Source organism: Sipha flava, unplaced genomic scaffold (genome assembly GCF_003268045.1).
Source record: "Sipha flava isolate LNK unplaced genomic scaffold, YSA_version1 275_pilon_pilon, whole genome shotgun sequence".
In the NCBI taxonomy this organism is placed as follows: Eukaryota; Metazoa; Arthropoda; class Insecta; order Hemiptera; family Aphididae; genus Sipha; species Sipha flava.
Genome location: NW_020272940.1, coordinates 1,214,873 through 1,242,786, shown reverse-complemented (window position 1 = coordinate 1,242,786; position 27,914 = coordinate 1,214,873). Strand labels below are relative to the sequence as shown.

Here is a 27,914-nt window from a genome sequence, read left to right as displayed (position 1 = left end):
TTTCCCTGAATCGAAATTCCCGAATGATCTTTTTCTCGTATGGTATTTTTCCCAAAATTCCGTATACCTGAAACCTTTTTTCCCGAATCGAAAATCCCGAAGGACCTTTTCCCTGAATGGTATATTTCCCGAAAGCTTTCTTTCCGATGGTTATTATTAAAAATAAAAAACTTGTATTATTGTAATGTAATAAAAATATATTTTATTATTTTCTTAAAATAGTATTTAATTTATTATAAAACATTTTAAGCTTATAGAAAATAAATAATAATCATTATAAATTATAACTAAATTATGTATGTATGAATTTGAACAATATTTTTATTTTTTTATATTTTTTTTTTTAAATAAACAATTTATACAATTTATGCACAATAAGTTTATATGATAAGAGTATAACGATAACATGACAGGTGTGATTTAAGTAGCTACCCATTAGTGACTCTTGACTAATTGATTAATTATATTAATTAATTTTTGTTTTAATGACATTAATTTTTTTTTTTTTGATAGACGTTAGACCAGTGGTGCCCAACCCGCGGCCCGTGGGCCACATGTGACCTGCAAAGATATTCTATTTGGCCCGTTACGAATTTTTTAAAATAAAAAAAAAATTTAAAATGTATGAACACTTTTTGATTCATAATGTCGTTTGATATTAAATTCTTTAAAAACTGAAACCGTTTCACGACACACACTAGACAAACGGCTTTTCCATTAATTTCAATGAAAAAGTAATTTATAGACCATTAAAAATTCGCCAATCATCAATATATTTGCATTTTTTTTCTGTCTGCCATTTTCATACGCAAACTTTACAATTAAATATCGATATCACCCGTGTACTTAAAATAACGTAATGATCAAACTAATGTGTACCTACGATGTGTACCTTTATTCATAATATTTTCAATAGACAATAAAAGATAAAAAAACAAGTCAAATATATAAGATTATTTTTGTACTTTTATACTTTGTGGCCTGCTTGAAGATAATTGTTTACCAAAGTGGCACAAATGTGGATTTTTTTACCGCCCCCCAAAGTTGAAGTCCATACGTCTAGATAGGTTTAAGAAGAGATTTATAGATTAGTAGTTTGGTATTTAGAGTGGAGTACTTATTTTTAGTTAAAAAAGGTCTAAGCAAACGCAAACGATTATTTAAGGTTAGCCTTTTGGTCTGAAGGTATTTATTCCATGTCAATCTCTTGTCATGAATTAATCCTAAATATTTGGCTATGTTTGAAGTGGGAATTGGTACATTGTTAAGGGTAATGTTTGGGAATATTCCTTGTTTGAGTATGAATGTTGCGTGCTGAGATTTATTTTAGTTAATTTTAACTCATTACTTTGCATACCAGTCAGGAAGGAGATTAAGATGCAATTACAAATTTAATGAGGCCGTTAAGGGATCTTCGTTTATGAATAAAATAACATTGTCGTCAGTGTACCTAATCAACTACGATGGTTTGTTGTATGGAAGGTTGATCAGCTACATAAATGTTAAAGAAGAAGGGGGAGAGTATGAAGCCTTGTGGTAGATCCGCATTAATTGGTGCAATACCTGATGTTGATGAATATAATTTTACTTGAAAGTGTATATCAGTTAAGTATAATTTAATCAATAGGAATAAGGCAGAGGAGAGAATTTTTTTTAGTTTGAATTGCAAACCTTCATGCCAGACACGATCGAAGGCTTGTGATACATCTAAGAAAACGCAAGAGCAATAATGTTTTTTTTCCAGAGATATAGAGATAACATCAACAACTCGGTGAGCTTGATTTATCGTGCTGTGAGAGTTACGGAACCCAAACAAAGTCTTTTGGAGTATGTTGTTAGAGGTAATATGTGGTAATAAGCGTTTTAAGATAAGTCTTTCCAGAATTTTTGAGAGGAAGAGCAAGAGGCTAATAGGTCTGAATAAAGTAGGAGAGTTGAGAGGTTTGTCAGGCTAAGGGAAAAGAATTATCTTGGAGAATTTCCATAAAATTGGAAAATAAGACAATCTAAGAACAGTTTTAAATATATAAGTTATAAGAACTATGGCTTTTTTGGGGAGGCATCTCGCCACTTCGGCTGTAACGAGATCAAAGTCAGGAGTTTTTCTTAGTGAATATTTTTGTATTTATTTATTTATTTGATGTAAACGTCCAGATGGGCTCAAGTACAGTGACAATAAAATATATAATAAACATTGTTAAAATAAGGATACAAGTATGTTACAATATTAATTAAGTACATAATATTAAATTAAATTTACAAAAAAGAAAGGTGATTTTAATGATATTATAATGTATTATTTGTTTAATTTCATTAGGGGTAAAGAATTTTTCTGGAGGACTAATAAGAGGAGGAATGTTTAGAAAAGTAGAAACCTCATTAATCTGTTGGGGTATGAATATGTCATGATGTGGTTGAAAAATTTCACGTAGATGAGTTTTGAATAATTCAGCTTTATCGAAGTCTGAAATGGAATATGAATTATCAGGTTTAATTAATGGGATTGAGGGAGTTTTATATTGAAGTATTTTTTTTGTTTCTTTCCATAAGCTACCATCTAATGAAGAAAGACTTGTTAGTTTTTGTTCGAAGATATTATCTTTTAGCTTAGTCAACGTCTTATTTAAATAGTTAGCTAACCTATTATATGAGCTTTTATGAGAAGGAAGCCGTGTGAATTGATAGAGTGTCTTGCTTTTCGCTTTTCAACAATTACTGAATGCACTTGTTCAGAAAAAAATGGGCAACTGTGAGAAAAGATCTTTGAGTTACTTATGGTATTCGATAAGCTAACTGCCGAGTGGATGAGGGTGGTCAGGTTATTAACTGCTTCATCGATGTCATGTTCCGATTTTAGCTTAATTTTTAGATTTATGTTTTGATTTACGATATTGTGAAATTTATGACGATCAGTCATCGGTGAAAAAAGAGAAGATCTATCGTTGAGTGACTGAGGTGAAGTATTGATAATTAGGATAACGGACGAATGGTCAGAGTTTAATTCAAGAATATTGTTTATCGTGCAATATAAATTACTGGGAATTTTTGCAACAAATATATCTAAAATATCTGGCTTTTTCCTTAAGGAAGTCAGCCAGTAGGTTGGCACAGGAGGAGAAAGAATTTTTTATTTATTTATATTAATCAGGTTATAAAGTAGGTTGCGGCAAGGGTTGGTTACACGGCATTCTCAGCTCTTGTGTTTGGATTTGTAGTCGCCGCCTATTAAAAAATTTGTGGGCATAGTGTTAAAGTAGTTAGTTAAATCTACATTAGATAATTTGTGCCTAAGAGGACTGTAGATAGCAACGATAGCAAAAGGTATATTATTTAATGTAATTGAGATGGCACAAGATTGAATATAATCTTGAGAGAAATTGGCAAGTGGATGGAATTTTAGTTTGGATTTTATAAGTATAGCTACATCAGCATGAGCTGTGCTATCTGGGTGATTAGATTTAAGTAATACATAACCCGGAATAAAGATGTAAGAGTACTTGGTAAAATGGATTTCGGTGATTAAGACAATGTCAATGCGTTTATCGTATACCATACTTTGTAATTCATTAACGTGATTTTTTAGACCGTTAGCATTAAATAATATTTTTGAGAGAAATTGATTCGTGTAAGGACTGTGATTGAACAATATAAATTAAAAAATACATAGGTACATCGTCTATATAATTAAAACTATACTATTAAAAATCTACAATTTTGCTCATTAAAAAAAATGCACGCAACACCATTACTATTTGCAACGCAATTATTATTTGTAATAGTAAAATCATTTTACACAAATCTGTTCACATACCATCTCCGATATCGTAATTAGATAATAAATAATTTGATTAAGATTAAACCTTTTGAACATTGAATTTTTGAACAATATAGTGCTAATAATTTTAATATTCAGCATCTGGAATGAAGCATACCGGCACGGTTAGTAAATATGTACTTTATAAATACATTATCTATGCAAGTTAATTTTGTTAATGTTGTCTTATTTTGTTTCCATTTTGAGAACAATAATCGTCAGAAAAAATGCCGGTAACCAATTTATTACCCTCTAAAAAACTTAACGGGAATGTCGACGGATTGAAATCCATATGAAACCCACATACTTGCCGGTGATACGAATCTAGCCAACTCCACGGCCTTAGTGTATATATTTCCTTTGCAGTAAAACTCCATTGCTTTGCTTTGATTTCCTTGTGATTGGCAGAGTTCTCCAGCCACCTGGTAATTTTCTAGCCGGAGCAACCCGGATAAAACTTTTTCTACGATAGTATCGTCGGCCAAAAGTTCTGGATCATCTTGAACAAGCCTTTATTGTGTATAACAGATGTAAACATAAAATTATGTTGATGTTGATCTAATCATGTTTAAATAATTTAATATGTGTAGCACAATGTTCAGTAATTAACACCGCAGAGAAGCAGTTGACATTTTTAGTTACCCGTAGCAAATTAGTTTTCAAAAAAAAAAAAAGGTCCCGGTGAAGTGATCTGTGTATTTTTTTACTTATTCAGTTAATCTGGGTGTTTCACTATGTAGTTAACATATGCGTTGTATTACGCATTTCTATCATGACCTAGAGACCGATTTTTGTTAGTTTAATATTCACAATAAGAACATGATGGTCACAATACTCCCTACTTGTAAACAAGTGTAATACGCTTAGAGTATAATTTGTAAAAAAAATACTCTGCTATAATATTATTGTACTGCGGTGCACCGGTGAGCAACTTACCTAGCAGCTTTGCTGACTAAACCGGCTTTCATATATAATTGAAGCGCCGTTCTTTTGTCCCCTTCTATCTCCTCAATTTCTGCTGCCTTTTCTTCCTGATACGTTTCCAACAGCCAAGCATGATACCGTAATTTCAACTCGTCGACGTCCGGACGGTTTTTGGATTCGGCCAAACTGATGGCTGGAGTTGTAATACGCAATTCGGTAACATATATGCAAATTTAATAGAAAATGAAATTTCCCAACAGTTGACGCGCTATTACCGTTTTCCCATTTGTACAACGACAAATACATTTCAATTGCTTTTTCCACTTGATTTTGTTCCAGATACAACACTTCAGCCGCTTGTGTCTGTCCATTCAAAACAGCTATGCGAGCCCATACTTCTGGACAGTCCATCCCATCGCAGTCTAAAACATGTACAATCGTTATTCAGTTAGTTATGAGAAGGCTCGTAAGTTCATGCATTTGCATATCAATCTTGCAAAGTTGTATTTAATGTTAGATGACATAGAAATCCATTTTAAGGTACTACGGTTAAATGTATGAAATCTTATTTAGCATATTTGGCATATTTATGCATATTTCTATTTTATCGGGCATATTACACAACATTTTTTTATAATTAATCAAAAATCTAAATGGAAAATATATATAAAATTAAAAATAAAAATTGTATTATCTTTACTTTTTTATCTTCTTGATACTCGTACATTTAATGAATAAATTTGTTTCAAAAGTTTCAGATTTAAAATTAATTATTGACAATGACGTACATTATACTCAAAGACTCAATAATAGTATTAAATAGTATTTAAAATCTATTTTTTTTAAATTGTGACATAAAAAAATAAAATATAGCTATAAAAAAAATGAATGGATAATTCATGTTATTTCAAAAATTATTTATGATTTTTTAAGTAAGCACTTTTAAAGTGCATAACACGTCTTAGAAGATTATTATCATATTATTATTATTTCAACTATTGAAATAAAAAAAAGTATTAAATTAAATATAGCTCGTTTTACAACAGGAATATCAACATTTTGAATCATAAATTTGTGTTCAATTTTTAATACAGGTATAGGAGTGCTTTGATGATAGTTAATAATGTTATACAGTTACAAAAAAAAACTTTGTAAGTGATAAAATTGTAATGAAATTTTGTATTATTTTCTAGTATCAGATGTATAATATACAATGTTATATTATAACGCTGACGTAAAAAAAAAAAAAATTGATTTATCCGTATTGAACATAGAAAAAAATGAATATGTTCTTATTATAAATATTTATTTTATTAACAATATAGTGTAAATATTTTTTTCTGCACTCTTTCTAATTTTTTTGATTGGACAAGTAGAAAAAAGGCATCATATTATCAGTCCATATTCTAATGAAAGGCAAACCAAAGCACCATAAAGCATTTTTAGATAACGTATGTCATTGAAGGTTGAAGAAAATCTAAAAAAAAAAAACCATAAAATTATTATAGCTTTTAAACTTATTTAATCTATATGGTTCGTGAAAATGAAATTTGATTGTAAGATAATACCAAGATTATGTACATACTTAACCTTAAGTAAAAGAAAATTATCAATATTATAATAAAAGTTTAATTTATTTTTGTTCATTAGTATATTTTTAAACATTTAAAAACATTAAGATTTAATAATTATATTAATTATTAATAAAATGAATTATTCAATTTTTCAAATAGTTTAGGTAACGCTAATAGTTTGGAGATAGGTCTGTAATTATTTCATATTTTTAGAACCAGATTTGAATAAAGGAATAATAAAACTTAATTTCTGAAATGATAAATGAATGTCACTATTTAGAGACCAATTAAAAATAATACGAATTAGTACAGATAAATCATATTTACATGATTTAAGTAATATTTCAGGAACTCCATCAGGGCCAGAAATAGGATTGACGCTTAACTTAAACTTGACAAGATTTCAGAGAGAGAGAAAACTGAATATTTGGTAGATTAATTATATCTGATAAAGGAGTAGTCAAATTTGTTGGATCAATAATATGTTTTGAGTTTACAGTGTTAAAATAATCCTTAAATAGATCTAATATTTTGGGACTATTTAATTCTGTATATTGTTAAATTCCATACCAGGCGGAATATTTTTATTTAAACTATTTATATAGCTTTAGAATGATTAAAGATTTTGAGAATATGATATTGAATATAATTAATATACGAATTATTGTCTAATATGCATCTAATTTTACATAAAGCTTTACGTTTTGAAAATTTAGTATGATGTAATAATTTTGTAATAATTTTATGTAATAATTTTGGTTATTAGTACATTTAAACAATTTGTGGAGTACATTTTTTATTTTGAAAAATCATATATTTTAGTTCATTTCTACATCATTTCGAAAATGTATTGTTCTAAATATAGGTTTTAGGAATGAATAAATTAAGTGAATTACAAATAATGTTGTAAAATAAGTTAACTTCTGAGTAAATGTTCGGTAGGTTTCGAAAGATAGAGTTCCTGTTTATAGAACACAAATAATTATTCATTGCGTTAAAATTACTTTTAGAAAAATTAAATTCATGATTTAATTAAATTAAATTTTTTGTAGAGTTTCCTCATGGACCAATTATCTGAAATGGAAGACGAGTTAAATCGATTTCTACTGATGGGAATAAAGTTTTAAAGACTGTTATATCACTATTATTGGACAGTATTAGATCGACCATATTAAAACTGATTTTGAGTGAAATTATATTGAAATGGTTATAACAACATAATTAGCTCCTCAAGAACTTCAGAGTTATTAGTTGCAAATCTTAATTGTTAGCATGTAGATTAGTATTTTTCTAATGAATACCACGTAAATTAAAATCAACAGCAAATAAAAATATAGAATAAGGATCAGGGTTTCAAAACGTTATATATAACGTTAAACGGAAAAAAAATGAAAACAAATAAACGAAATCAATAAACAAAAAACGAAAAATGTCGAATTACATTAAAAATAATATATCATTAATCATAACTAATGATTAAAAATATAAACAATAAACGTATTTATAACGTAAAAAAATTGCAAATAACGTTATTTAGAAAAACGTTTGTCCTTTTTTTTTACTTTGAACTCAATATAATTTTATTTTTTAAATCTAATAATAATGAACAATTCAAAGTTGGCTAACCTGTGTTGACAATAATTTATTTTTACGAATTATTTTATTGAAGGTTTATTTATAAATATTGAATTTATTACTTAATATGAAAATAGATACCTATTCAAACAAATTGTTCATTTATGTTCCATTTAATTGGTGCAAAAATGCAGGTGTGTTATTTGGAGTATTATTCAATATAAGTAATTTGAAGTTACTAGTCAGTTGTAGATATTTGTCGTGAATTACGATAACCTACCTTTCGTGTATGGTGTATGTTAAATATTTAAATACCTGCTTTATAGTTTATTTTAAACAATATTTTTTTTTAGAATTGGCCAATAGATTATTTCATAATAGGTAAGACCTATATTACATGCTTATATTATTTAAATTCAGTATCTAAAATTATTATTATTATCTACGTTTCTTAGGTAACGTATTACGAAAATGATTATAGACATAAATATTGAGCATAAAATATGGGCAGGACAATTTCAAATCCCGTCCTACGCATGTATTTTGTGTATGATTTGTCAAGTAATAAATTTACCTTTTTTCGCGACAAAATGTAGCTTAAACCTTCTCCTAGGTCTAATCTGCTTCTTTACTGAATTCCATTGCAATCGGATGAATGGTTTAGGATTGGATAATGGACACATAAACTTTTTTTGTCTTTTATATATAATATAGATAACGTTTAACGAAAAATTAAAAATTAAAATTATGTTTAAAAATGTAATAACGTTAAACATTAAAATTGTATAGCGTTTAAGTACACAAAAACGGAAAAACGAAATTTTTTTTTTAGAATTTTAGCTCTGATAAGAATATATTAAGAATGAGATTTCAAGAGAATTGCAGTGAGTTTTAAAAACTTAAAAAAAAAACTTGGAAGGAGTAATATGAGTATAAAACGAGTATAATAAATTATTATCAAAGTATTATTGCTAATAATATTTAAATATTATGAATGTTTATCATTATTGAGATATGTTCACTACTTAATTTATTAGAAAGGATTAAAATTGAGCCAAAACGTATGCAATCATATGAACTAAAATAAAAACGCCAACACCTTTATTATAGTACCATTGGTTGCATTGCAATATAATCTATGAATATTATAATCAAACATGCTTAATTTGGTATCACTTATATCAAGAGTTGACCAAGTTTCTGTAATTTTATAATAATCAAAGTGTAGTAAACTAGTCATGTATTGATGAATGCACGATGACTTAATTTTTATGTCACTTATATTTTGATAATAACTCGATAGTAAGTTAGAGATGTTACAGTTTTGACTATTAACAATGTTAATATTTTTAGATTAATGTAGTTTATGATGAATACTTGAGCTATGATCTAGTTTTTGTGAACCAGGTTTGGAAAACCACAAATATAGCGAATGGAACAATTTTGTATTGTCTATTTTTACGGTAACGTTCGTTTTTAAATAATTTAATGATTTGTCTTTTATACTTATGGAGGTCGGTAACAATCCAAAAATGTTTATAATCAGATGCATGATATAAATTATGTTGAACTTTGAGAATTTTCAGAACATTACTAATTGAGATATTATTAATAAATGGTATATCTATATCCTGTTCATTTAAATTAAACATAATAATATTACGACACTTAGATTCTCGTCTATTTAGTTTCTGTGCAATATCCAAGTTAGATTGATCCAGTGACGAAGTGAGAGTACGATTGCAACTTTTACTACGCAAAGTACTCATTTCATTTTTTAGTTCAAAAAAATCTTTTTTTCAGAAATGTAATATCCAAAGATAGACAATAGAGATTCTAATTTATCCAGAAAAACTGAAACGTATTTTCTCGAATCAGCAATTTAGATTTAACTTACTGGATTTCAGTATGAATGAAATCGGCTGAGGGTATAATATTCTTTTAGGAGACATCATTTGCATTAATTTTTCCTTTCAAATTTGAAGACGAATTTTATTCGTCTGGAGGTGATCGAAATATTGAATTGTGTAGCTATAATTGAGATAAATGAAATACTAAGAGTAGAGCGACGTATAATAATAAATAATGCAACGATTATGATAATAACTTGTTAAGGCAGATGGATGATCAAAATGATTAGATCGGAATATTTCCTACTGAGCATTAATAAAGTTATTGTACTAACGAGAGCTAAATAGGTAAAGTAATTACGAGGTTCACAAGTTGCACTGTCAAACTATAATATTATAAATATTATCAGACAACAGATTTAGAAAACGATATGTATCACACGTTTTTACTATACAACGGTTTGTATTGTATTGATGTCTTATGGATAATTTAATATATTGCCTTTAAAGAGTCATTGTTCATGTTTTTTGATAGCTTGGAACAATCAAATAACACGAACAATCGAATTAGTTGAAAAGTCAATATGTTTTCCAGTTGTTGACAGAATTATTGTTTTATGCGGTCTTTCGGCTAGTCTATTTCCAACTCAAAATCTTGTTGATAAGTTTCCGTTTACTTGTAATATTATCTATTATCATTATTGTAAATTAAATAACGTTCTTAGCTCTGACTACATGGAATTCGATATGTGGTATTCAACACAATATGTGTACACGCAGGAAACACTATATAAATGTTGGTTGAATTAAATACAAATATATCAGGTTCTTAATGACGAGTGAAATATGTTATTGAAAACCATGTTTTAACAGATGTATTAATTGGATTAGTTCTGTTGAAGAAATGTGTCGTTAAATTTAAGTTTGAGATAAATGCTCGGAAAATATAAACACGATTTGTATCCTTGGTAGTTTATTTTATAGACCGGTATCGATTACACCACAGTATCGAATTGTTACGGAACCTCGTTATATATTTTTATTTTTTTATGAAACGCAGTTTATGGTTTTTTATCTACGTGTGTAAATATAATATAGCCTATATACCATACTCAATAGCAGTTTGAGAGAAGGTATTGCATGTTATTTTATTTCAAAAACGTCGTACAATAAAAATTTTATGTTTTGAAATCCTCAGTAAAGTGTGTTTGTTGTTATCAAAATTCAATTTAAGATAATTCAATCAATTTTTTTATCCATTGCTGCTTGTTTGCACATTTTATTGATTAGATTTTACACCAAGGGGAAGAAAAAACTGTTAGATGTTGAGCATTCTACATAATCTTAAATTTTAAAATTACTTCTACGTTTATTATAATTTTCGTATACTAGGCAGGATAAGGGAATTATTGCTTTTCCAGTGTTGATAATGTGCTAATTTACAATTTGAATAGTCATAAAATGTGTTTTAAATTCTTAATTACAATTTCACTATTAATTGAAAAGTTAATACATGTGAGACTTACATACTATTACAAATATAGGTTGTATCTTGTAAAAAATAACAATGACAACGATATTATAAGTAATAAAACGGAAATCAATCTATGTGTTCTATCTTATACAAAATAATAACATATAATAAACATAAATGATAAGATTTTTCAGTACATGTACTGTTCAGAATAAATTTAAATTTATTTTTATTTTGCTAAATATTTAATAGAAATACATTATTATAATATAATGCATCGTGAGGTGAGCTAATAAGTACTGAAAGAGTTTTTATTTTGTCACACTTATCTCATAATTATATAATATTTACTATTATTATATAGTCAAAAAATATGTATAATTATATGTTTCATTTATTTTTAATGTAAAAGATTTAACAGTTCCATGCGGGCAGCCGTCGAGTTTTTCGCTGTCTCGTGCAATGATATGATTACTGTTTACCTTGAAACAATTATCTCAGTCCTACAACAATAGAAGCAAAATTGTACCCACAGAAAACTTCCAGTATCCTCTTTAAGCACTCTTCACAGCCCTTCACCGGAAAAAGTGAATATTATTAATATAAACTGTAATACTTATTCTAAAATTCTGTACTTAGCCAACTAAAATATAGATTGTCATGTGCTAATACCAAGGCAACGTCGCGTACGTTAATCTTTGGACTCAGATAATTATGTCTACCAATAAACATTCAAATATACGCACCGTGGCGTCTATAAAAATAATTAAGAACAAATTCGTTAATAATATAAACATAGATAACAAGTCACAGTCGCAATCAAAAACTAATAAACGTTCTCTACATTCTTCACCGACATCCCCAACTAACTCCGTAAACTCTTTCGCTACTACTACTACCAAGAAATCATGATTCTTAATCCTTCCAAACCGCTACTCTGTCTTTGCCGAAGATGAGACCTACTCCACCAAACCTACCACAATTCAGTCTACGACGACACATAATGCCAGGGGTCCGTACACTCTACTACACTTACAAAAAAGAAAATAGATTTGCCACCATCATTATTCGTCAAAGGCGTAAAAGATTTTTTCGAATTATCCAAAGAACTAGCTGTTATCACTGGCCCAGACAGTTTCAGCTGTAAGTCAACATCTTCGCATCTTAAGCTCCAACTTGACAACCCTGATAACAACCGTAAAATAATCCACTTTCTGAAAGACAAAGTACCTCCAATAGGAGGCATCTTCCTTCAGTCTCTTCTGTCTTTTTTTATCTATTTATCACTTAGACTTATTGTTCTAATTGTAACAGATATAATTATTTATGACTTGATATACCTATGATGTTTACAGTGATAATTATTTTACGTTGTACGATTTTTTTTAGAGTTAATTTAAATTCATATTTTAAATTTAGGAAGAAACTATAAATGCTCTTTGATATTAAATCCAATGTTATTGTTTAACGTTTATTTAATTATTGTTTAAATATTGCTCGCCTTATGCGAATAAGAGCGTTTATTGTGTCTAGAAATTATTTGATTCCAGCTGTTTTAACTGTAACGTAAAAATGTATGTATTAATACGTTAAAAATATTTTGGTTCGTTATAGAAATCTATACCTAATGTACTAATTTGGAATTCCATACACTTTTGAATTAATTTTATTTGCAAATTGTTTAGGGAAAAGTATATTATTCCTTCTGTAGGTATATCACATATTTTTCTAATATTTTTTTATTTACTATCTATTTGAACTGTGGCATTTCACATTTTTAATATTATACATGTATAATTTAGCAATACTTCAACTTATTTTTAGACTGGAAAAATGAGCTAACGAAGTATGACGATTGTAGTAAAAACTTGTAATCGTGAACACAACAGCCATTAATGATAAATAATGTTTAATACTTTATGCTACCCATAAACTTTCTTTGAAATATACATTTCACATCGTCAGGGTCAAGAAACGTTTAATCCCGCCAACATAAAATAAATATAATAAAAATAATATGAAAGTCACAATAGCTCAAAAATAATAATTATATTCTGTGTAAACTCATTCTTAAATAAATATTCGTACAAAAAAAAAAAAATAAATAAATAAATAAATAAATAAATAAAAAAATAAAAAAAATAAAAAAAATAATGATTATAAAATAATAATAAAAAATAATAAAACACATATTGTACAGTCATAGTAATATGTACATTGACATAATATTTTTAAAGGAACACGTATAAAGGGTAGTGTGATTACGAACTGACAGTTTAATCTATAGGACCTGCACGGTATTGAGATAATTATTTCTCACACCACATTAGCTTCTGATAAACAAACACAATAATAATGCACTGTAATAAACATTATTTTGAATATTTAACACGATAAATAATGTGCATAACAATTGGTATTTCCATTAAGGTCATTGCGGATAACTTATATAATTTCCACATTGCACAGAATTTTGCATAATTCGGCCATTTGGACTATTAATAATACCGAAATTCATTCTGACTATAATGAACTTTTGAAATTATAGTTAAACTTATTAAGTTTATTTTGTACACCGTTAATTATATTATAAATGTTCAATCAATGTGATTCAAAATTAAGATTTCAATTTTGTTAATATTATTATCTACATAAATCGAGATTTGACACAATTGACATAATTTAAAATATGTTTAATTTGATTGAAACCATACTTAATTATTTGACTTTCAAATAATGTTTTAATATTATTTTTTTATTTAAGAAGGTTGCAAGCCATAATTTTCTGTTTCGGTCTATCACATGCGCAACTTGAGGATTTCGATTTTTTTCAATTTACAATGTACCGATCAATCAAGTGATACCATAAAGATTTTGAAAACTGATTCGAATTTTTCGTAAAATTTATTTTAGATCGACTTTTTTTGATTTTATTTCCTATGGTTTTTCAAAATAGAACTTAACCCATTAAAATTATTTAATTTTTTGGCTTTTTGGGCATAAAATTTAAAGAATCGAGGACATTCGATCAAAAGCTCTACAACGAATTCAAATTAGTTTTTAAAATTCTTATTGATCGATTGATATGTTGGACATATAAAACGTTTAAACACCTATATTGTTTATGTGATGGATACAGTAAAAAACTTGTAAATTTTTATTCTCTTCGCATATACCTCATAGTTTATAAGTATAATTATTGGTTAGTATATATTTTAAAAAAATTGTATTTTATTTTATCACGTAGTCGAGCTACTTAACAATATATATTTTTTTTTGAACTTGAATTGCATGTAAGCTTTATGTAATACCATATCATTCAATAACTTCTGTTGTCAAGGGTTTATTTTATAAAAATAAATATATTTATTTGCGTATTTAAAAATTATTTAATTAATTGGTAGGAATTATAGAAAAAATATTAGTTAAAAAACGTAAAGAACTTTGATGATTAACTCACCAACATCTATATTTATTATGATCACAGCAACTAAGTTGTTTTTAGTAATTGGAATATTTTAAGTATTTATGGTTTGATTGATGCAGAAAAAATAATTCAACTAATTATTTATGTTTTAAATATATTTTAATAGAAAACTGATTTTTCGTGTAAAATACACAATCACCAGTATAATGATGCTATATCGAACATTATATTTTATAGTTAATATATTATAAGCGTCGTAATCAATATTTTCATGTTTAAGAAAAAACAACTGATGCTTCGTGGGATATCACTAATCAATCATTAAATAATCTTTAGACTCGTTTAGTATACGAACTTGTTATTTCTTATTATAAAATATTTCATGCTTAATTAAATTTCCGACAAAGTTGAACATTTATTTCACATGTAATCAAACACTATATCCCAGCCGTTTTGACTTTTCTCAAAAAATTCTTCACCTAAAATTGGTCAAGAAGAAAATAAAAATAGTTCACCCTATATAATATAAATAAAAAAATGGAATATAAAATTATTTAAGACATTGTTCATCGATTTTGTTTTCTCACGTATTCATGTATGTTCGTAAAACCATTAATTATATTAATTATTTTAGTTATATTTAAAAACAAAAAATAAAAACCTATCTGTTTACATTATGCTATATTATTGAACAACAAAGACTTTATAGGCATATGTTAATCAAAAGCTTAAAAATAGCATGTTGAAACGGTTATGTAATTGTAATAGTTATTAGATAATTATTAAATGGGGACTGAAAGGGTTAAGTTTATAGTCGAATTAATTCAAGAATATTTATTTATAAAAATAAGAAATTTTTATGTTTTAAACTTATCATTAGTGTTTATCATGAATGGTAAAAAGTAACTGTGATTATTTAGTGTTAAAAAAAAGCTAATTTATTAAAATTCGTAAAGAAGTTCATAGCGTTACGTCATGAAAAATAATTGATAAATAATACATTGCTTTACTAAGTTGAAGATTCCACTTTATTTAAAGATCACAGAAAATTTCTTTGGAATTTTATCAATTTAAATTTAAGTGATTCATAACTTGAATGAACTCTGTAATGCTGTTTTTATGGCAAAAACTCCTTGTTGACGCAAAATTTCACATTGATTTTTTTTTTTTAGGCTAGATTTACTATAGTTATCGTCGTGTTTGAAAATATGTGGAACCGTTTGCTAAAATAAATGAAGCTAATGCGAAAAAAAAAGAATAATAATAGTCGCGGTGGTATAAGAATAATAAAAGAACTAGAATGGTAAAGTTTAAGGGAGGTAGAATATCTTAAACTCTGGTAGACAATATTATTAATGATTTGGGCGGCTATTAATAAAATATTGACTGTTTTCGTTCGAGTAGATTAGAACAGTATCTCCGGCGTCAATGAACACTTTTAAAAGAAAGTTTTATAATGTTATCAAATATAATAAATTATATGAATGCACACAGTAGAGAAACGTTCATGTTACATTATTTTAGGAACATTTTTCTTTTTTTATATTTACTTCCTCCTGGTTTCGATTGTCAATGTTCAATACGTTATCGCAATTTTTCGATACCTACCAAAAAAAGTGCCATTTAATCAATGCGATATCAGCAGCTAAATCTTATTATGTGTAAAGACCGACGACGATGAGTACGAGCATAAGCGTTGGAAACGTCGAAAAAATTTTCCAAAATAAATATTATACAATAAATATGACTTTTAAACTTAGGATCAAAAAATATTTCCCCCGAAAGCAGCGGGGTTATTGTATCGTTTATTGATTTTCAATGTAATGTGGCGAAATCGCATATTAATTATATGTGAATCAACGGTGATGGTATGCCACTGGTCGGGTCCACGGGAAGTAGACATATTTTTTGCCCTCTCTCGTTGCGTACCAAACCCTCCCGCCTACCCAACACAACGTTTTAGCCTTTACGATTCATTTGTCTCTTTATCAACCCGATAAATTATGATAATTGCAAATGTCGCGACCGGGCGATTCCCCACAACGACTTGGGTGATTATAAATGGGAAAATATTCTCTCCGGAATTCTCTTTCGCCTCAAAAGATAAATGGGCTCCGGCGCGCAGTGAAACGGTACCGAGCGCGCGCACTTCCACCGCGCATTTCTTTTCCCGTTCGTTTCCATTCATTATAATATCTCCCGGATAATTAACATTGGCCGCCGTCGGCACGGGTCTGCGAATCCGTCGGTCAGAGCAGTGTGATGGAAATACTATCGTTCTCAACGTAAGATATATACCGTATTCCCGTTTCGGCGGATACGTGCCGATTACGAATAATTGATTTTGCCAAGTTCTCCACCGCTTATTGTACATCCCATTCGAATATTACATCTAATCGGCACGGTATTATAACACTGCACTGCACGCAGTTATGGATACCGATTAATTGTATTGTTTCGTGCGCGTTGAAATATGATATATTTTTTTTTTGATACCTCCACGTAACAAATGAGATTCACGTCGTCCGCATTTGCAGAGATCGTTTTCGTTTAAGTTTTTAGCGACTGTCTAGCATGTAATTTTGAAGATTTTTGTTCAAAATCGTGTATTTTATCAAACGGAATATGAACGACACCCGAACAAAATTTTATATTGAATTCAAGTTTCTTTTTTTTTTTTTGTATACGAATAAACCTACGATAGAAGAAAAGAAATCGAAAAATGATCTCTTAAAAGTTCCTATCTGGTTCATTTCAAATCTAATGGGACTTTTGTTGCAATTGTAATACACAAAAGTTTGATCCCAGAAATAAACTAATATTGAAAAACCATTAAATTTCTTGCTTCGATCATAATCTTAAAGTTTGCTCTACTATAGAGTTGACAATTATAAAAAAAAAAAATAAATAAATGAAGTAAGATCAGATCTTAAGATGTTGAGATGTTTACTTTAATTTTAAAACATTAACATACGCTTTAATTAATAATGTACATAAATCATAAATAACTACTATGTAGATGACTATTAAAGTATATTTCGGGTTACTACATAGTTATAGTTATTAGGTGCAAAATCGGTCTTATAATGATGGTAGATTTTTTTTTATGTTTAGAAAATGGTTTTAAAGATTCGTAAGATTAATACGAGTAAATAGGTATAAATACAGAATTGGGTCTAGACTTGGAATAGTATTTTTGAAAAATATTATCACCTAATTCATTATTATAATTTCAATTATTAAGATTCTAATGAAAATTCCAGGTTATTCACTCTGAAGCTTTAACAAAACTGAAAACGTTTTGGATATCAATACTTAACCAAGTAATAATTTGAAACCGTTGAAACTAATAATTGTAATGTTTAATAGTTTGCAGAATGCGAATGACATAAGTGATAAATAATATTATCCGACCATCTAATAATTGTAATACAGAATATAGTTTTGTATTGACCCGAATTTTATAACTAGGAATCAAAACGATTTCATGACGGTATTCAACTCGATAGGATCGACACTTCAAAATGTTGTGTTGAATGGTCAAAGAAAATGAAAACCACTTTAACAAATGTGTGAAGTATTTTATTTACCCATACACTTACTTAGTTACTCACCGACTATATGATGTCAATAAAAAGCATACTCTATGGTCTGATCAATAGTAAAGCTATATTAAGTCTAACTTTAACGTGTGCCTGACACTTGTATTTATTCTAGACTATACAAACGTTTCGGTGCTCGTATTTAATAAATGACTAAGTACATAAAATCCATTATCTACACATTTGGTGATTACTCAAAAAAAAAAAAAAAAAAATTATAAAAAAAAAAAAGTAAAACATAAATTATTCGGTATTTTACGTCAATAATTAAAAATACATAAAACCACACTTATGAAACAAGTAGAGTTCGTGAAGGATGAAATCAGGAATAATAAAAGAATTTTTTTTCGCTGTATCAGCGTAATGAAGATTGTATTAGAAATTTAGAATAATCTACATTTCGTAAAATAAATTATTTAAATACATTTATATTCAATATGATTTTTTCATAGATATTGCATTTTGTTGTGAGATTATATTCGTGCATCGCAAGAATATGGGTGGCAAATAAGATAAAAAAAAATTACAAATACGAAACACGGTCATTACGGTTACATTGTCAGTCTTGTTAAATTAAAAACAACCGTTAGTTTTGAGATTAAATGTTTTTTCTTTCGTATTTTATCTGCAATTTCTTTCCCATTGTTATTTATATTTAATTGTAACTGTCGGGTAACATCAAGATAGAAAGAAATAGCAAATTTATCGTATGTGTAGTCTCTTTATAAATTGACATTAAATGAATGGGATCAGTTAGAACATTACATTTCGAAAAAAGTTCCATCCTCCTTCAGTTTAATACGAGGAAAATAAAATTGTAAAATTGATGCATTCAGCTATTCCAAAATAAGTAATTAATTTAATTTAAAAATAATATACGTAGTGTACTTCCAAGTCTATCCTTTTATTGTCAATTAACTACTTAAAAGTTTTAAATTTTCAAGAAGAAAAAATTTAATATTAACTATATACTTGTATAAATAGTGATTTTAGAAAGATTACCGATGGGTTTACTAATAATATTTATTTTCGATGATGAATACAAATATAATTTTTTTTTTATTTTGTTTTTAGAAAAAAATAACTTTATTTTAATATAATACAATTTACATATTTGGTATAGGTAATATTTATAATTTGGAATTTGAATGCATTTCAACACACACATGAAAGAAATCACACATTTGCAATACCTCTTATATTATTAAGTATTTAAGCCTTAAGTTATCAAGTCAGAGCACCAGTTAATTTTGAGGCATGTTTAATAAATATTTTTATTTTAATTAATTTTATTTTTTTATTTAAACAAATAATTTAAAATCTGATGTAAATTGATCCAATAGGATATAGGCTAAGAGTAAAGAATAGCATGAATGTACTTCGAAGAAAAAAATAATACAGTGATGACACTTTCAAATCTCAATGCATGCACGTGTTAGTAACGTAAAATATCATGACATCACTTGCGCTTAAATATTCTTGTTGGATTACCGGGTTTAGTAGTATACGCTAGATTTTTAATTAGAGGATTTGATTATTAGGTAACCTATCGCGAAACCTTTTATAGTATAACTCGGTTTCTTTATTTAGTGTTTTTATATTTAGATCTGAGTGGTGTGTATGATTTAATACATACAAAGGTGCATTTGATAGTTTCAGTATTTTGTAAGACCTACATTTTTGTTTAATTTTTACTTTTTTGCGTTTCCCCAGAGTTGTATTCCGTAGAGCCGAACAGGCTTAAGTTGGTATTTATATATAAGAAGTTCAACATTTAGTGAGGAGTATTTATTATTACGTAATACCATTTTCAGCATTCGTACTAGGTTATTTAAAGTCAACCTTTAGGATTCAATATGAGAAATCCAAGTAAGTTTTTGATCTAAGATAAGACTGAGATACTTGACAACTGGATATTTGGTTATTAGACTTCCCTATAAGGTGGTGTTGGGGAAAGGGGCAAGTGTGTGAGTGAAAGTTGTTAGTGTAGATTTGCTTCGATTAATTTTGAATAACCATTATGTAAACCAACTTTCCATTGAGTGTATGTAATTTTGCAAATTTTATGATACATTGAGAGAATTAGCGTTAATAAAATTAACATTTTATCGTCTGATTAATCAGTTACTGATATATAGGGAATGTTGGGTTGATCTGAAGTATAAATTTTGTAAAGTATAAGATGAGTGAATGTATCCTTGAGATACACCAGTATTTATAGCAGCTATTTCTGATAGGGTTGAACTGGAACGAATTTAAAAATATATATTGAGAGATACAATTTTATGAGTAAATAGTATGCAGGAGAAAGAAAACTCTTAAGTTTAAATAGCAGGACATTGTGCCATACACGATTAAAGGCATGAGAATATGTATAATTATAAATAATAGTTTGTCACATATCATAACGCCCATAAATAAAGGACAAGACTATCTACGAGACTATCTCGTATATACGTGTATTGTATTGCAAAGCGGAAGTATTATTAGATAATTGAAAAAACCATCTCACGATGATTTGTCAAAACTTTTCCCTGAAATAATACAAATACCGATTTGTAATGCTTATATTATTTAAACATTCATTGTGCATTTTTAATCGTGTGTGTGTGTAATAACCAGCAAAAATAGTATCTCATTAAAGTAAATCGACCAAAGATGTTAGCTGAACAACAAATACACTTTCACCACAACTGATTGTGTATCGTAGAAGTTAAGACGATCAAGTGTTCATAATCTTCCGTCTTGCATCGATTCGCACCTATATGGTTATAGAATCCTCTTATCTGCAAGCGGAGTATTATAACACCGAATAATATTATTAGTATCTAAAGTATATATAACGGGAGATTATTTAAAAGTGTTAGTGTACGAGTATATACCAGCGATTGAAGATTACTTCGATAATAGTTTTAATTCTATACGTAACTGTTTTCCTTTGCAAACTTTTCGGCCAACTTATAAGTTTCTTGCAGATACCACGCTTTGCAGTAGTCACCGACACCTGCCAAACACCTAGCAGCTACTGGCAAGTTCATTAGTTGAAGGCCAATATCTGACAGGTTCTGCCACATGCCATCAACCTCGTACTGATGATCATCGCTATCCTCCAAACTTTCAAGGTACAGTATAGCACGTCCGAAGTCGCTGTCGTGTACAGCCGTACCAAATTCTACGAGACGTTCGTCCAGATCGTACGTGTAATGTCTTTCGCCTTCTTGACAGCGTATCTAGAAAACGAATAATGAAACATGTATTGGTTATGATGTAAGAGATGATCTATGGATGGAGGAGGGATGAAAACGACATACTACTCTTCACTTCATCATTCTTTGAAATATGTAAAAAAGGTATATTTGAGTAAATGATTTGTTGAAAATTATAGCTTATGATAAATGTATTGGGTTAACGGTTATACCTTTTTAATAAAATGTAATCAATGTACCCATGAAGACAATTTTTGTAGAATAGGTACAATAATGATGAAATATTTAACGTGTACTCGGATGGGCTTTTATAGTACCCAAAGTTAAGATAATTTTCCCTTTACAACATAAATATTTCTAAAAGTAGTATAAAGAAAAAATTGCAGATACAATAATTATTATCATAATTGTTATTTATTTTTGATTCGTATACATATAATATATATGTATACACGAGTATAATTATATTCGTGTGCGTTATTATGTTATAATAAGTACAGTAAATAATAAGATATGCAAATTAGCTACAATATTATCTTACATTATTTTTTATTATATTGTTTTAATATTTAAATTTATCATCGTTATAAAGTGTTTTATTATACTTATAAGTTATGAATGATTATAAAAATAATAATTTTTTTTTTTATTTAAATTATACAGTGTAATTAATTAACAGATAAAACTATATTCCCATTCTCAAAATATTAATTTTATAATACTTTTGTAGTATATTTTTTAACTTTTAAAAAATATAAAGTCAACCGCTTAAAGATAGATTTATGATAATAATAAAGGTTTGAATAATATTTGTATGTATATTTGTCAAGTACATACTATAGTACTGTTAATAATTATTATTAAATGCTAAAGTTAGATAGTATATATTTATGACATTTTTAGTGGAAATGGGACTTAGAGTTTACTTGGAATAATTTTTAATTTTAAAATAATTTCGATTGTTTATTTGTAAAAAAAAAAAATGCGTATCAATTTAGAGTACGAGTCATTAATTGTAGTGTTGTATAAGATTTTTTTCTCAATTTCATATGATTACTGGGTCCAAAGAGAATATTACATTACCCTACATTAAATACATAGCGTTCTAAAACTAGTTTAACAATAATAATGAAAAAAGTTTGTTATTTAAAGATTGTAGTAAATTGTCAATAATTTGACTTGTAATTATTAATATTTTAATTCATCTCTCAGTAATTTATATTCAAATTACCATTTACAAATAAGAACAATATTATTTTAGATCATAATTACATGAAAAAAATTAAAATTTCCTATTTTCTCTTCGAATTTATGAAACAAAATAATAAACAGACTTTGTATTACAATAGGAGATTATGAGATCATAAATAAATTGGAATTTAAAACAGCTAGTCATTATTATGCACAGGCACGTAGTCAGAGGTTAAGCCTGGATGGATCGGGCCCACTTTAAATTTATTCTGGCCCAGGGCTGGCCACCCCTAAAATTCAAAATATAATTATTTTTACCAATTATCAAAAATGTGATTGTGCACTTTGAAATAAATATATTGTGATTACTACTAGGTAATACAATTATTATTATAATAATTAATTTTTATATTTATGGATAACGTTTCTGAAAAAGATAAATAATAGGAGTTTTGATAGACATACCAATTTTATAGAAAATAATAGATAAAAGACTAGCATGCTGTTAGCAGTTAGTGCGTACTACTATCTGTAGAGCAGTGTAGACCGTCAGTGTTGGAGTCGTCATTAAATATAATTTTATGAACACTTCAACGCCGTTGACGACGTGGACGTAATGGCGGTAGGTTTTAGTTTTTGTTATTTTTAGATATCGATAATCGTTGTTTCTGATTATTGTTGTATATTTTCCCAGAACAATATATATATAATATGTTTGTATATATAGTATATTGTGTATAAAATTTACATGACTCCATATTATACATAACTAAGTTATAACATAATTAATATGAGTCGGGTATAGTTAGTACATTTAATACCTATGTCCAGCAGTGATCCCCAACTGTATGCAGTACGCCTACTTTTATAGTTTTTATACTGGTTTGGACTTTGGACGATTTATTTTATTCATGTTAAATTATAATGTCCTAATGGAATGTTTTTTTTGCAATTTGATTTGTATTGAAACATAAATGCTAACTGTCTAACTGTATGTTGTACCATTGTGTGTAGTGTGAATACATTTATTAATGCAATGAAACGTATTCTATACACCCCGAACACTTTCTAAGGGCACCGTGGTCTACGGTTCATAACAAATAGTTAAAATGTTTAGATTTCTTTTTCCTTATTGTTTTCGTAAAAACTTTATAGCAAATAATGAAATATTTTTTATTGTATATTCGGCCATTCTCATTTTAATCTTATAATATTTTTATGTAATAATCATAATAATGATAACAATAATTTTTTTTATTTAATCTTTAGGTTTAAAAATTCATTAATTTATAATTAAGTTAAATTTTAATAAAATTAATAAAATTAGTTATCAATGAGTATTTTTTTTTATCTTTTTATGTTATTCATAGCAGGGCACCGTGGCTAAATTGAGTCTAAAAAAAAGGCACCGCTAAAAAAAAAGGTTGGGAACCGCTGTTTTATACCATAAAATAAAAACTACAGTCATTTTTATTTTACAAAGAATTAATTTATATATTTTATACTTATCAGGCAGCTGTAATTCTGAATTTACGACTGAGAAAGTCTTCAGCAAAGAACCATTATTCTCAATAGCTTCTTATAAATTACAACTTGAAGATGTTGGTAAATATAATCAATAATATTTTTTAAATATATTTGTAATTATGATGAAATATCTATAAAGTACACCTACTTTATAATATTATATATTAATAAAAAATACTACATATTTTATATTTATTATAATATGTTAAAGTATAATTCTGAGTTGCATATAATAATAATATTTGTTATACCTTTGAATATTAATGACCTTTAAACACTAAACAGTACTTACTTCCATTTATGTATACTAAGAAGAATGAATCATTAAGTTTACTAGATAAATAAATATAATATATATATATATTAATTTTAAAATATTAAATAAGTATTCTATGCAATCCAGCATTAACATAATATAAAAATAATTATGTTATTTCTTTAAAATGTAATGCTGTCGAAACGTCTAAATATATAAATTATATGTTATTATATTTTATTAATTTAAAAATTTGTTTTTTATTTCTTAGGCGACGTGACCAAAAAAACAAGGGAAAATGATTCCAGTGATGATGATCATGGTGTTTTTAGTTATATTATATCAAATCTAGATTATATTAATACAAGTAGTCATGATATTGATAACTGTGAATCTGAAGATACAATTGATGATACTAGTGATATTACATTTGGTCCTACAAGAAGCCAATTAGTCAAAACCGTTAAACAAGTTCCTAGACCAAATGATCTTTCTCAAACCCTAGATGATGGACTAAAACAGCCAAAATTGGTATGTTACTCTAATACAAAATTTGGTAAAAGAATGAGACATTTCTCATCAAAATGGTTTGATAGTTATAAATGGCTTTAGTATAATAGATAATTCTGCTTTTTGTTTTCCATGTCGTTTTTTTGCCAAAAACAAAGACAAACCGATTTTTATAAGTGTAGGTTTCAAAAATTGGAAAAATGCATTAGATCAAAATTCTGGTTTAAGGAAACACAATAATAGTGAAGAACACACAATTTCAAACACTACGTGGAACTCCTACTTAGATATGAAAAAATTAGGTAATTTGTCTGTGGTATTATTGATAAATGAAGGTCATAAAAAATTAGTTTAAGGAAATCAAAATTATATCAAGATGATTGGGAAAACTTTGTTGTACACTGCAATACAAGGCATAGCGCAGAGGAGTGTCAATGAAGAAGACAGTTATGCTAACCATGGTAACTTCATTGAACTTTTAAATTTAATTAGTGATATTAGTGATGAATTTAAAAGTAAAAGTAAAACATTACCAAATAATGCTGAATATACAAACCCCCTCAAATCCAGAATGAAATGTTTTCAATTTTCAATAAAATGATCCGTAACAAAATCATTGATGAATTACAAAAGTGTCAGTATTTTTCTATAATTGTTGATGAAACAAAAGATATTACTAAAGTGGAACATTTATCAGTTATATTAAGATATTACTTAGATGGTATAGCATATGAACGTTTCATGGGGTTTAAAGCTGCACAATCATTAACAATCATTACATATTTGTAAAGAAAATAACATATCAATACCAAATGAACAAAGTAAAAAAAAAGAACAAAAAAGTCTCTGAAAAATTTAAACAGTACATATTTGCTAAGAACAGTACTTAAGAAACTGATCGAGATTCATCAAAAAATGGTTTAAGACAACATGTATACATACCTGCTTTGGATTATATAATAAAAGAACTAAAAGCACGATTTACAGATAATCATTGTGTGTTGTCATCAATATCTTACTTACATCCCCAAAAAACCTATTTTTATTTGTTTATTTATTATTATTACTATTGCTATTACTATTTATTGTTATTACCATTTATTTATTTATTTATTTATTTTGTTTTTGTTTAATTTATGCCGAGGCCATATGCTAATAATAATCCCCAAAATGAACAATTTTTGAGTTATGAACATTTGAAACCTTTAATTGATCATTATAATCTTTATCTAGAAAATCTAAGGGAAGAACTAAAAATTTTACCAACAACTATCAAAAAATATCAAATTCAACATTTTAATGTTAAAATAAACAACCTAGTGAATCTAATTGAACTACTTGAGAAGTATAAGTTAACTTTCAATTAAACTTATAAGCTAGCTACTGTTGTAATTACTGTTCCAGTATCAAGTGCAGCTTGTGAAAGAACTTTTTCATGTCTGAGACGACTGAAAAATTATATGCGAAATCGAATGACAAATTAACGTTTAAATAATTTGGCTTCAATAAGCATAGAAAAAAATTTCTAAAAATTTAGATTTAGATATATTTGTACAATTGTTTTCAGAACATCACAAAAACAGAAAAATAATTTTATATTGAACTGTTTAATATGTATATAAATACTTATAATAGGTATTGTATTATTAATATTTACTACTTGTTTGTGTGCAGTGTTGGAAATAGATAATGTAAAATTTATCTAGATAAACAAAAAGATATTTTCAAACATTTTTATTTTTTGATCAATATTGCATATTTTTAATAATATCTATGAAAACTCAATTATAATCATTATTATCAATAGGTACATAGGTGTTTAATTTTTATTATAGTAATGTATATCTAGATAAAGATGAAAAATAATTTCATTTTTATATAGATAAAAAAAAAGATATTTTCAAAAAATGTTTTTTTTTTGATCAATATTTCATATTCTTATATCTATGAAGACTCGATTATAATCATTATTATCAATAAGTACCTAAGTGTTTAAAGTTTATTGTAGTAATGTAGTGTACCATTAAGCAGTATTTATATACTTTGTATAATATTTAATGATAGTTAATCACTAAAATGTTACACAAAAATAAAAAATGAAAATTGCTCTGTATGTATCAGGATGAATACAGAATACATAAAAAATTATTTTAAGTTAATAATATTTTTTTCTATATAATCTTAATTTGATGATTTTCATTATTTTATAAGTAGTTCCGACTTTACGAGTTCCAAGAGTGAAGTATTGACTATTCAGTGTATGAGTTTACTAAAATCAAATACTTACTATATTTGGAACTTCCGTGGAAAAATAAGAAATTAAGTTTCAAATAAATTGCCATTTTATGGTAAAACAACATTTATTAATATCAAGGAAACAATAAAATTAAAGAATTATGTAACCTTGAGTTTATTTTAAAAAACATTAACCTAGTAATTGGTTAGATAAGCTCATTAATTGAATGTTCCAGAGCCGTTTACCTTTGTTTTACAAGTACAGAATAATATAAAGAAACAAGAAAGCTGAACTTGTTTAAATTCAACTAGAATATATACTTAGACATAATATATATATATTATTTTATTCATTACAAAAAGTTAGATTTTAATATTTTACTTTTGATGCTATTGTTTTTAATTCTGGTTAAAAAAAACAAAAACATTCTTCAATATTTTCGCTAATTCCAGAGTAGTGTAAAGATCAAGTTAAAAGGTTAAAAATACTTTGGAATATTATTCCATAGTAACTATTCACTTTAAATCCGTGTGCTTTGAAGAAATAATAACAAAAACTAATAAAATATTCATATTTTTTACCGAAAGATTAAAAATTTGAATTAGGTATACAAATATTCAGTACAGATATGCATCACTGATTCAAATTAATTTTAATGTTTACAACGTAACTGAACATTTTGTTTTTATTAGCTATGTAGATGATAAGTGCTTAGAATGAACCACACCATCGTATAGATATTGTAAAT

General features: G+C 27.3%; 2 protein-coding genes across 5 annotated transcripts in view; one reads left to right on the top strand and one right to left on the bottom strand.

The window, feature by feature from the left end:
- Window positions 1-27,914, bottom strand: part of LOC112685382 (intraflagellar transport protein 172 homolog) — a 154,160-nt gene that overhangs the window by 49,846 nt on the left and 76,400 nt on the right. For all 4 annotated transcript variants that reach the window (XM_025557236.1, XM_025557238.1, XM_025557237.1 and 1 more), the window contains 4 exons: window positions 21,170-21,470; window positions 5,014-5,160; window positions 4,751-4,931; window positions 4,122-4,324 (listed from right to left, as the gene is read on the bottom strand). In XM_025557236.1, coding sequence (XP_025413021.1) covers window positions 4,122-4,324; window positions 4,751-4,931; window positions 5,014-5,160; window positions 21,170-21,470 — 832 coding nt within the window. The remainder of the gene's footprint in view (window positions 1-4,121; window positions 4,325-4,750; window positions 4,932-5,013; window positions 5,161-21,169; window positions 21,471-27,914) is intronic.
- Window positions 21,478-26,000, top strand: LOC112685384. Its single transcript, XM_025557240.1, has 3 exons — window positions 21,478-21,590; window positions 24,150-24,242; window positions 24,692-26,000. The coding sequence occupies exons 1-3, from the start codon at window positions 21,515-21,517 to the stop codon at window positions 25,030-25,032; spliced, it is 510 nt and encodes a 169-aa protein (XP_025413025.1). The 5' UTR covers window positions 21,478-21,514; the 3' UTR covers window positions 25,033-26,000.

Coding starts and splice junctions, on each gene's coding strand:
- LOC112685384 (XM_025557240.1), top strand. CDS start 21,515: ATGATCTATGGATGGAGGAGGGATGAAAACGACATACTACTCTTCACT. Junction 21,591..24,149: donor CTTTGAAATATGTAAAAAAG/GTATATTTGAGT, acceptor TATACTTATCAG/GCAGCTGTAATTCTGAATTT. Junction 24,243..24,691: donor ATTACAACTTGAAGATGTTG/GTAAATATAATC, acceptor TTTATTTCTTAG/GCGACGTGACCAAAAAAACA.